Source organism: Notolepis coatsorum (genome assembly GCF_963971535.1).
Source record: "Notolepis coatsorum genome assembly, chromosome: 12".
NCBI classification, from domain to species: domain Eukaryota; kingdom Metazoa; phylum Chordata; class Actinopteri; order Aulopiformes; family Paralepididae; genus Notolepis; species Notolepis coatsorum.
The window spans coordinates 91,217,450-91,229,923 of record NC_140176.1 but is presented as its reverse complement, the minus strand read 5'-3'; the positions used below and the strand labels follow the sequence as shown (position 1 = coordinate 91,229,923).

The window sequence follows — 12,474 nt, the reverse complement described above, 5'->3', positions numbered from 1 at the left end:
TTCTTAATTTTAGACCAAAATCCATCATGCCACGCAGATATACAAACGGAAGACAGACAGGGTTTCAGTTGGAAAGAGCAGTGAAAGAGGTGCAACAGGGGAAGACTATACGTCAGGTTGGAAAGGAGATGAAGATCTGCAGGATGCTTTTACCGCTTTTGAGATTAAAATTATCTGTTTTATGTAAAATTATCAATGGCACAATTTACCCCAGTGTATTCTCTCTAATGTCACAACTTACCCCGCACCGGGGGCAAGTTGTGCCACAAAACCACTTTTTTTTCTAAAGCTATATTTCTAAAACAGTTTATTTAAGATCCAAAGTGATTGTCCCCAGGGATGCACAACATCCTAAACCATATGTACATATTTTAGTTGGGGGCATTACTGTAATCCCCTTGCTTTAAAGGCACTTTAAGTAAAAATTGGCTATACTCACCCCTCTCTCCCCTATATATATCTTTACAATTATGTATCTATATTGTGGAAGACGGTATAGTAAAAATCCATACCTTTGCATGGATCCATGGCGGTATACCTTCATATTCGGTATGGGGCACAGTGGCTCAGGAGGTTGAGCGGTCGTCTGGTAATCGGAAGGTTCCTGGTTTGATTCCCACTCCTCCCTGCAGTGTGTCGAAGTGTCCTTGAGCAAGACACTTGAGCCCTAACTGCTCCCGATGAGCAGGTTGGCACATTGTATGGTGTGAATGTGAAGCATATTTAAATGCAGTCCATTTACCATTATATTCCATAGACCTCCCAGCCCTATCAGTGAGTATTTCATGTTAGAATGCGTGCAGAAATCACTTTATTCAGGAGGAATTAATTGATGGGATGACACAGATGAACAGAAAAGTATTTATTCATGATAGAAAAAAACAGACAGGAGTATATACACACTTCAACGCTTTTACACAAGTGTTCAGTTTCAACTTCACCACCTCGTCCATGTCGATATGTCTCAACGGTGCCCTCTTGTGGTTGAGAAATTACATTTTAGATTCCAGGGAAACGCCCTGGACTCTCTCATAATGTCCATTCGGAAAAACAAACGTCAAAAATAAAGATACAAATTAAATAGAATTCATTTCGAGGAGATAAGGCAGAGCACATGGGAATAACCTCTTCTGAGTTCATGTTGATTAGATGGTTGCTTGTGTTACGATGAGTAAAGAGAGATGCTGTTAGTCTCATACTTGTCACATGGAGATATTCAGCCATCTTCACCAACCTTCTATACCAGCTCTGTGCTCAACAGTCAGTGGTAGAATCAATGGGCCTCATTTAGGAAATCTTCTAATGCAAAGTTGTTCTTACACACTAGAATATTTAAGCCCTCAGGTTAGTCTTGCAGGCTTGTAAAGACATGTTAAGGTGCTATAGTTTTTAATATATAATACATCCACAGAGCTTTCAGAAAGGTGCAAAATAAAAGCATTGCTTCCCCGCCCCAAATGATGTATGTTTGTAACTATTTATGTAATGCAAAAAAATTTTGCTGGTCCAGAATGAATGTTGTTTACATGATGCGTGCATGTATCCCCTCCCTACATCCCATCTCCCCATGTGGAATGCACCCGATTGGATAAATGCTGGTGCTCTAGTGCGACATCTAGTGGCTGAATGTTATCTATAGCACATTTAACCTCTTGTAAAACCCAGGCTTGTAAAGACAATGTTAACTGGTGTCTAAACTCAGTCTCTCTTGTCCTCTCTACCTCTTTAGCTGGAGGGCTAAAAAAAAATAAAAAGATATATATATTTGTGCGCAAAGGACATTTCATGAATGAGGCCCAAATGTTGCTTCTCATCTGCTTCCACTCATTGTTGCTAAGCTAGGCTAGCTCGCAGTCGGATAGCCTTATACTGAACGCACAGAGAGGAAGATCACATTTCCCATAATGTTGGCGTGTTCCTTTTTAAAGGGACGTTTTGGATTTTTGGACGTTCATTTGTATGAAATACTCCCCAGTAGTGTAGTGGATGCAAAGCTATTAGCTTTACATACCGAGTTAGTTCTGGTCGGGTTCGGAACGAACCGAAAGCAAACCGGGTCTTGAAACCAAAAGGTTTTTAATCCACACCACAAACATACAGGCAAAGGGGTGACTTGTTTCCAACACAAAATGATCATCCTCCAGCACACTCCAGGATTCTGCCATCACTTGGCACCATTTAGTTTCTTGGAAAAAGCCGGTGTATTACTTACTACACGGCACATCGGCTGTTTAAAAATGCTGGAGGAGCCTGGTTTTGCTTTGGAGGCAGGTAACCCCTTTGCCTGCATGATGTGGATTCAAACTTTTGGGGTTTTGTGGCCCAGTTTCTGCCGTTTGCTGCCAATCTCAAGCTTCCCAGTTTGCAGGAACCCAGCCAGAACTCCAACCACGGGGACAGCTCTGCAGCCACTACACTACTGGCAAGTATTTTAAACAACAATGTCCAAAAATCCAAACTATCCCTTTCAAAAGGTGGGTAAATACACAATACCGCTCAGACAGCACAATATTGATGTAATTAATGCTCATTTAAATGCATAGGTTTATGAAATAGGCAGAGCTAAAGCGTGGGACGGGGTTTTGTAAACAAAGAAAAGATGGAATAACAACAGACTGACCGCTGGTGGTGCAGGGTTGTTTGAGTAGAACACCATGACTCAATGAGACCTGATGGCAGGGTTGTTTGAGTAGAACACCATGACTCAATGAGACCTGATGGCAGGGTTGATTGAGTAGAGACACCATGACTCAATGAGACCTGATGGCAGATGGGTCATAAGTGAAAATGTGAAAAAGAAATACTGTTAGAAAATAGTTATTGCCGCTTTAAGGATGTTAGGTCTTTGATGGAGAAACGTGTATCTTATCTAAATGTTTGTCCAACAACAAAAGTGCAGTATAGAGGCTTTGCACAGAATGTTTGTGTGGTTCTCCTTCTTCCAACATGGCTGCCTGCCTGTGACCACTTTCAGAAGAAAATGCCTAATTTCTGTGCAGCGGTAGAGTAGGTAAACACTGGAAAAGCATATTACTGTTCCTCTGACTTGTTCACAAGATCCAGTAATAAGACATCAAATTATTACATTTTTGTTTATATATTTCTCATATATATCAACACATAGCAACCGTTGTTTCTTCCAACATGGAGGACAAATGGACATTAGGTGAAAAGCCTCTACTGGCAGATGAATGATGGAAACGGTGGCATCAGAGCCAGAAACCGTCTGGAATCACAGGAGCAACGTGGATATCTTTAATATCGCTGCAGGAAGTCAACAGTATGTACAGTGGAGTCAGAAACGTGCTGCTGCTCTTCAATAAGGCCTAATACTTTCTCCATGATGTCAGACTGTTGACCCGTTTGTTTTAAAGAATGTTAACCGGTGTCGCAGTTCATATTTAGAAGCAGTGGTTTCGAGATTCATTTTAGTCGTGGCTCTTTGAAGGGGAAGTTGGTCTGAATTGAGTTCTTTCTTCGTCTTGCTTCGGTCGCCCGAAGTTTTCTTGAAAAGAAAGCAGAGGTTGGTCAACTGTAGGACAAAAACTGGGACCAGGATTGGTTTTGGATGAAGGGGGTTCTGTAGAACACTGGTCACGACTGAACCTCTTAATTGATGGGATTTTGGGTACATTATGAGCGATGTCTATGTGGCAGAGAGAGAGAGCCTGGTGAACGCTCTTGAGTCCAGGTGAGTGTCTAGGTGGCAGAGAGACAGGCCTGGTGGAGGCTCTGAGCCCAGGTGAGTGTCTAGGTGGCAGAGAGACAGGCCTGGTGGAGGCTCTTGAGTCCAGGTGAGTGTCTAGGTGGCAGAGAGACAGGCCTGGTGGAGGCTCTTGAGTCCAGGTGAGTGTCTAGGTGGCAGAGAGACAGGCCTGGTGGAGGCTCTTGAGTCCAGGTGAGTGTCTAGGTGGCAGAGAGACAGGCCTGGTGGAGGCTCTTGAGTCCAGGTGAGTGTCTAGGTGGCAGAGAGACAGGCCTGGTGGAGGCTCTTGAGTCCAGGTGAGTGTCTAGGTGGCAGAGAGACAGGCCTGGTGGAGGCTCTTGAGTCCAGGTGAGTGTCTAGGTGGCAGAGAGACAGGCCTGGTGGAGGCTCTTGAGTCCAGGTAAGTGTCTAGGTGGCAGAGAGACAGGCCTGGTGGAGGCTCTTGAGTCCAGGTGAGTGTCTAGGCAGCAGAGAGACAGGCCTGGTGGAGGCTCTTGAGTCCAGGTGAGTGTCTAGGTGGCAGAGAGACAGGCCTGGTGGAGGCTCTGAGCCCAGGTGAGTCTTTAGGCAGCAGAGAGACAGGCCTGGTGGAGGCTCCGAGTCCAGGTGAGTCTTTAGGCAGCAGAGAGACATGCCTGGTGGAGGCTCTGAGCCCAGGTGAGTCTTTAGGCAGCAGAGAGACGGGCCTGGTGGAGGCTCTGAGTCCAGGTGAGTCTTTAGGCAGCAGAGAGACAGGCCTGGTGGAGGCTCTGAGTCCAGGTGAGTCTTTAGGCAGCAGAGAGACAGGCCTGGTGGAGGCTCTGAGTCCAGGTGAGTCTTTAGGCAGCAGAGAGACAGGCCTGGTGGAGGCTCTGAGTCCAGGTGAGTGTCTAGGTGGCAGAGAGACAGGCCTGGTGGAGGCTCTGAGTCCAGGTGAGTCTTTAGGCAGCAGAGAGACAGGCCTGGTGGAGGCTCTGAGTCCAGGTGAGTCTTTAGGCAGCAGAGAGACAGGCCTGGTGGAGGCTCTGAGCCCAGGTGAGTCTTTAGGCAGCAGAGAGACAGGCCTGGTGGACGCTCTGAGCCCAGGTGTTTAGCAGTGCAGTCACAGAGTGCTTGTCTGGAAGCTGCAGCAGTTTGGAGGTCATGTTCCTGTGGACGGACTGCAAGAAGGCGTTGGCACCTGGCGAAGAAGAAGAGGGGACGGGTTACCATGACAACATGGGACAATATCTCTAGCCTCAAGGTCAGTGAACCAGGCTTGTGGCCAGAAAGTTGACTGGTTAGAAACATCTGTACAGGGGGAAGGGAATGAGGAACGCTGTCCCATAGATCTGCGTCACACTGGGGTCAGTCTGAGAGAAGAATCAGGCATAGGAAATGCTGGAGGACCGCTGTTTTCTGTTGTGGATGGTTAAAACTGTTTCGAGACATGTTTACTGCCCGTCTGAAGCTTCCAAACTCCGACCACGGGACTGTCAGTCAGAATTATCCAGTTAATTTTTTAATTTTTAATTTTAACGAGGCAAGGGGCAAGCCAATGCTTGCAGTTGGCAAATAATTTAAATAATGTTTTATGTGCATTGTATGCCTGTACCCGTGCCTTTCATCCAAAAATGAAATACAAATATATGAAAAAAAAAATAAAAAGGGTATCCAGTTCTGTATCATTAGGGGATCCGCTCGGCATCACTCATGCACTCCCTCGCGTACGTGCATGCGCACTGAATAAATTCCACAAATGTACCTTTAATACCAGTATTCATCTGACCACACCCCTCGTTAGCTTACCTTCATAAGCAGGTGTGTGGTCACCTGCTCTCCTCCTTCTCGCTTTCACCACAAGGAAGTGCCTCGGTAGTACCCCACTTGACGTGTTGTTAGTTGAAAAGAGTTGTGACGAGTTTACATTGTGCTTAGTTTTTTCTTCTCTCATATCTGTTAAAAGGGAAAAGCTAAGTCATAATGTTTTCTTCGGAGAGTAGACCTACTCTTCACCAGCGGTTCTCCATTCCCGCCTCCGTCGTGCGTTTTGGTGCGGGGCTGCTGCCACTTTCATGGTTGCCGACCCAGCCCAGGAGGCAGCCGATGGGTAGTTTGCCTCTCCGAGGAGCCGAGGCATCGGTGCCGTCGCTCCGGCGATGGCTTGATCTCGACTCTGGTTCCAGGGAATCGTCCGTTGTTGAACGGACGGTTGTTTGACGGTTGTTTTGGGTCCGGAGGATTTGCGACGCAAATCTTTCGCGTCTGCCCGTTCACGTCGCAAGATGGTGGCATGCAGGCGCGAACGGCCTGGGTTTGGAGAATTGCTGGAGACCAGCGAGGATGCGTCCGGCTCTGGATTTCCGATGGAAACTGAGGACTTCATGGAAGAGTCGGACGGATTCTTGTTTGAAGGTCCTGTGGAGGAGAGTATCCCTCCTATCCAGGAAACACCGGAGGGGGGAGAAATGGCTCCTTGGGACGCCTTGTTCGAAGATGTCGGGGAACCACCTCGGCCTCATCAGCAGGATGCCCTGCTATCAGCCACATCAGACTGTGGCTCCTCAATGAGTCGAAGCCTGCTGCATGTGAGGGATGCGGGTTCGGTGGAGGAAGGTCAGCAGGGGGAACTGCAGGCTTTGTTTCCCGAGCTCATGGCGGTAGCCGCCGCTGCAAACGGCATGTCGCTACCGCTGCCATTGCCTGCTCCTGTCCCTGACGATCTCATAGGTCATCTCTGGCAGCGTCGCCCGGTGAGAGGGGTGGATGTTGTCTACCCATTTTTCCCCTCAATGGGGGCCTATGTTCGTCAGGGTCAGGCGGTGTCTCACATCATGGGACTTACCCCCGCCTACGTACCAGTTACGCAGGTGTCGGGGTTGGTCAAAGGTATGAGAGAGGGCGTGCCACGGCTTGATAGTCCGATGGCCGCTCTCCTCTGTCCGGATGTGGTGTGGGAACCATTATGCAAGCCGGTTCTCCATGGAAGATCGGCTAGGCGATTGGCATATTGGGGTGACCAGTCATTTATCGCTGGTACACAATCGCTGGCTGCGGCTTCTAACATCGCCCACCTAGCTAGATTTGTATCGGGGATTATGACGGGCGGCATGGATCTGACCGAGGTAAAATGCGATCAGATCACCCAGGCGGCAGGAGCTGTCCTGCACCTTACCCAGGTGCTGGCCATAGCCTCGGGGAAAGTGCGCGCCCTGGCCACCCTGACCCAGCGCCACCTTTGGCTGGAGCAGGCTCGAGTGCCGGAGAAGAAGAGAACCCCTCTTCTGACGGCCAACCTCTCCGATGCTGGACTGTTCGGGAAGCCCCTGCGGTTGATGACCTCAACGTGCAGAGAGATGGCAGAGGAGAGATCCGTTCTTCAACCCCATTTTCCGTCTCCCGTCCTTGCCGGTGGAGTCAGAAGGCTTCCACGACGTCGAGCTTCCTCCGCCGTGCCTACCACTGCCTCTACCGCCACTGCTGGCCCCTCCAAGAAGGCCAGGAGAAGAGACGGCGCTTCTGCTACCGCCGACCCATCCACGACCGGAGGAGACGGTAGGGAACGTCGACCAGCAGACAGTTAACTACCGTCCCTCCGGGGCTCCTCGGGGTGGCAAGACTCGAGCGGCGCGAGGTGGCAAACGCCGCTAAGAGTGACTTTTCCCCTCTGTGCCCCCTCTCCTATACACCCTCCCCGGCCCCTTATGATTGTGTTTTGTGCCATATAAAATAAAAAAGTTCCCCGATATAAGGGGAACTATGTTTTTGGCCAAACAAACTGTGTTTCTTCAACAAATCATATGATGGGGTTGCGTAAATATGAATCTGCACTGTTACGTTGAGAGATGAGTCATGTTGTGTTACGAGATTAAGCAAGGTCTGCAAGCATACACTCAGTCGTAGGAGGTTCTATTAGCCTGACGCTCCACATGCAGGTAGAAACTGGTGGTACAGCAGATCTGCTGTTCTGGTACCCTGAGGGACTTGGGCTTTTTTCAGGGGGAAAAATGCTAGGTCGGTCCGGGTGTCGCAGGGTTAGGCGCTATGGAACCCTTGTTGGGTGCATTGTATTCTACACTGTCGTAATGGCTTACGGCCGTGCCAACCTGTACGCGCCCGATCTCGTCGGATCTCGGCCGCCACGCAGGTTGGTCTTGGTTAGTACTTGGTTGGGTGACCTCCTGGGAATACCAAGTACAGGGTGTTGGGGCTGGTTTTCCATTCTTGCGCTCTTCTCTTACGCATGGCGAAGAGGGGCCTGTTGGAGTGGTCTTTGACCTCTTTGACCTTTTTTTCCTGGGGGGTTATGGGACCAACCACCGCATAGGGTAACGACTAGGTGGTTGGTTCTCTGGTGTGTTGGAGCAGTGTCAACTCCCGGGTTAACCGGTTGAGGGTGCCCCTGCACGTTCATGACGTCTGCCAATCGTGTCAGCCTTCTCTGCCTCGACCCCTCTGGGTGGGGTTTTTTAAATGGAGGCTTGATCATGCAACAACGCCAGCATGCGCCCCTTCCGCCGGGGCGGCTGTGTTCAGCTGTCCCCTCTGGCGCCCGTCTCGTCCGCAGTCTCCAGGCTCGGGTTAACAGCCTGTTGCCTGGTTTTTCCCCGGTGCGCTGCCTGCTTCCGTTGGTTAACCTTTTTGTGTGCTTACGGCCATGCTGACTGCCTGTTCTGCAGGGTCAGTGTGCCAGGTGGTGTACTATTGGGGGGACAGGGCCCGCTCGGCTGAGGGGCCTTTGTTCGAATACGCTGACGATGTGGGGGGCGGGGTCACTAAGTGCCCACCTGGTGGGGTCTTGATGCTGGCATCATGGACTTCTCCGGGCCCCCGTTCCGGGGGTCCAGTCCCTTTGGTAGGTCTGGGCCTTCCTTCGCGCTCCGCTGCTACGGCCTTGCCACAGGGTTGGGTTTGCCCTTGACCCCGTGTTTCTGAGGGCAGTAACGAGGTTGTTCCCTCCGTTCGTTCCCGGGTGGCATGCGGGTTGTGCGTGTGTGTAGTCGTGGGGGTCAGGCCACGGTCTGCTCACCCTGTGCGTTGAATTGCTTGAGTGCCTCTTCGCACGGTCAAGTCCGTCGCCCTCCCGGGAAACCTCTAATAGGGGGGGTGCCCTCCATTAGGGGGGGTCGGGGGGGCTCGGCCCTCCCTGTTCTGATGGTTGTGGGGGGCCTTCAGCGGGGTGTATTTGTCGGCCGGTGGCTCCGCTCGGCCTCCCTATGTGCATGAGTGATGCCGAGCGGATCCCCTAATGATACAGAACGTTAGGTTATGACTATAACCAAGTTCTGTTAATTAGGGGTGATGCTCGGCATCCGACGCCGCTGCAGCCCTTGACCTCACCTTGTGGTGAAAGCTTGGGAAGGAGGAGAGCAGGTGACCACACACCTGCTTATGAAGGTAAGCTAACGAGGGGTGTGGTCAGATGAATACTGGTATTAAAGGTACATTTGTGGAATTTATTCAGTGCGCGTGCGCGTACGCGAGGGAGTGCATGAGTGATGCCGAGCGTCACCCCTAATTAACAGAACTTGGTTATAGTCATAACCTAACGTTAACAAAGCTCATAAAAGCATATTTTAAATCTACAGAGCAAAACACTTCAAGAGGGTCAATATATTTCACATTTTCAGCATATTGCAAAAAACAAACAGACTCTGGACTGGGGCTTGAGAAGGGATTCCCAACAGTACATCTGCAGTGGTCTTCAAACGTGTGTCCAGCAGGGGGGCAGCATGAGGAACGAGGGACAGGATGCAGAACATGAGAGAAAAGCTGCGTCTTTCAACCAGGTGCATGAACTGGAAACAACTAGGGAGGGAGAAGGTTCAGCTACTTCTACTGAACCATGTCTTCATCACATTCTACTAAACAGTGTCTTTATCACATTCTACTGAACAGTGTCTTACCATACTGCTCTCCGTCGTCAGACCAGTGGGGGCTCTGGTCTGGGTAGTCTGCAGGGATACTGAGCTGGAGAGGAGGAACACTGGGAAGGTTCTTATCGTCTGGGGGGGGGGGGGGGGGGGGGGGGGGGGGACGGCAAGGAGGACAAGGTCATGTTTTAATTGATTTGTTATCCTTGCTCTTTGCCTCGTCCCGTTGTCTTATTTACAGGGTTCACACAGACATTGCAAAATGAAATTCAAGGACTTAAGTATTTTTCCAAGCACTATTTTTCATTTTCAAGGATGTCACTCGAAGGATGCAATTCAATTTTAAATGCCGTTTTTTTTTAAGCATCTTCTTGGCCTGCTTGCCAGATAGAGCATCACACGCGAAGAAATGAGGAAAGGCAGTTGGAGCGCGCGAGACAGCGACTCATCAGATTTTATTAAAACCGAACAAAAATAAATATTCAGAACAATTTGATCAGAACAATTTGATCATGGATGAACAAAACATTCAATATGAATGGTTGATTTGACTTTCAAGGACTTTTTAAGCACCTTGTAAAATAATTGGCTGTTTTCAAGGAATTCCAGGCCTAGGCTTTTCTTTTGTAAAAAAATCAAGCACTTTAAGGCACTTCAAGGACCTTGTGCGAACCCTGTTATTATTGTTGTGATTTTATATGCCGTGTGATTCCATGCTTATTTCTGAACTTAAATAGAGGTTTGAAGTGCAGCACCTAGCTTGCAGACGAGGTGCACGGTGCCGTTGTTGCTGCAGTACGAGGGGTCCAGGTTGATGAGGAACTTGACGTTGAGGCGAGCCACCTCTCCCTGCAGGATGTTGGGGATGGTCTGCCGCTCGTCCTCCTCCAGCTTCCTCTTGCGCCCCGCGATGCTGGGGCCCCTTAGGGAGACACGGAGACACAAGAGACGTGGATATGGGGACAGATAACCAGGGGCCCCTTAGGGAGACATGGAGACACAAGAGACGTGGATATGGAGACAGATAACCAGGGGCCCCTTAGGGAGACACGGAGACACAAGAGACGTGGATATGGAGACAGATAACCAGGGGCCCTTAGGGAGACATGGAGACACAGAGACGTGGATATGGAGACAGATAACCAGGGGCCCTTAGGGAGACATGGAGACACAGAGACGTGGATATGGGGACAGATAACCAGGGGCCCTTAGGGAGACATGGAGACAGAGACGTGGATATGGGGACAGATAACAAGGGGCCCCTTAGGGAGACATGGAGACACAGAGACGTGGATATGGGGACAGATAACAAGGGGCCCCTTAGGGAGACATGGAGACACAGAGACGTGGATATGGGGACAGATAACAAGGGGCCCCTTAGGGAGACATGGAGACACGGAGACATGGATATGGGGACAGATAACTAGGGGCCCCTTAGGGAGACATGGAGACACGGAGACATGGATATGGGGACAGATAACCAGGGGCCCCTTAGGGAGACATGGAGACACGGAGACATGGATATGGGGACAGATAACTAGGGGCCCCTTAGGGAGACATGGAGACACAGAGACGTGGATATGGGGACAGATAACCAGGGGCCCCTTAGGGAGACATGGAGACACGGAGACATGGATATGGGGACAGATAACCAGGGGCCCCTTAGGGAGACATGGAGACACAGAGACGTGGATATGGGGACAGATAACCAGGGGCCCCTTAGGGAGACATGGAGACACAGACGTGGATATGGGGACAGATAACAAGGGGCCCCTTAGGGAGACATGGAGACACGGAGACATGGATATGGGGACAGATAACTAGGGGCCCCTTAGGGAGACATGGAGACACGGAGACATGGATATGGGGACAGATAACCAGGGGCCCCTTAGGGAGACATGGAGACACAGAGACGTGGATATGGAGACAGATAACCAGGGGCCCCTTAGGGAGACATGGAGACACAGAGACGTGGATATGGGGACAGATAACAAGGGGCCCCTTAGGGAGACATGGAGACACGGAGACATGGATATGGGGACAGATAACCAGGCTAACATGGAGTGCTGATGAGAAATAGGCACGTTGATAATCATATAGAGCCTTTCTCTCCCAGTGTTGTTTTTGAAGCACTACAGACCATTAATACCAGGAGATCAACGGGAGACGATACGCTGGGTTCTTTCTTTCCCCTCAGGTCAGCTGTAACTGTCCCTGTAAGAATAAAATACTAAAAAATGAAACAAAACAACTTACGTGATGGGAGGCCCATGGATGGCGGTCATGGCCGGTGCAAAGGTGCGGTAGAGCGAATGGTTGAAGACTGGTGAGCGGATGTTTGCCATGACGGCGTCTAGGAGCGGCTGGCACAGGTACTGCTTGTTGGTGGCCACTGTTGGAGGCGGTGGTGTGGGCTGCGTCGGGTGGGGGAGAAAGAGTTATTCATATATCAGGTTCCTGCAGGACAAAGAGTTAGGGCGCTTCGCTTTCACATATAGTTTTGGTGGACTCTGTGCGGTTCTGGTGGTGAAGTTGCAACATTGTTGCATTCGTCATTTGGTTCGTCTGCATTCACATTGCAATTTGTCAAGCGCACCAATCTTTCTGAACAATGTCACACGGTCGAAAAGGGTGCTCGTCTATTGGACACAATGGAGAGTGGAAATCCCTCCCCTTCAGGAAGTGAAATCCGCGAAAACACAAACGGCCGCAAGAAGCGTGATACAGTAGTAGAAGAGACGTGGCATTGATCCATCGTTCGATTATAACCCATTATCGCCATCCTCTCGCTAAACAACGTGTACACCTCGTTGTTTTTGTGAGTGCCCACAAGCAGCTGTTTTATTTGGTCTTCTGCCCATATGTCGATCAGGGCTTTCACTTCATCATTCGCCCAAGTCTGTCCACGAGACATGTTTACAGTGTGCTTGTTTTGCA

General features: G+C 50.0%; 1 protein-coding gene across 2 annotated transcripts in view; it reads right to left on the bottom strand.

Annotated features, from left to right (window-relative positions):
• Positions 1-4,604: 4,604 nt before the first annotated feature.
• The window catches only part of med15 (mediator complex subunit 15), an 89,106-nt gene continuing 81,236 nt past the window's right edge, over positions 4,605-12,474 (bottom strand). For both annotated transcript variants that reach the window (XM_084326716.1, XM_084326717.1), the window contains 4 exons: positions 11,794-11,951; positions 10,293-10,459; positions 9,571-9,669; positions 4,605-4,865 (listed from right to left, as the gene is read on the bottom strand). In XM_084326716.1, coding sequence (XP_084182842.1) covers positions 4,729-4,865; positions 9,571-9,669; positions 10,293-10,459; positions 11,794-11,951 — 561 coding nt within the window. In that variant the 3' untranslated portion in view covers positions 4,605-4,728. The remainder of the gene's footprint in view (positions 4,866-9,570; positions 9,670-10,292; positions 10,460-11,793; positions 11,952-12,474) is intronic.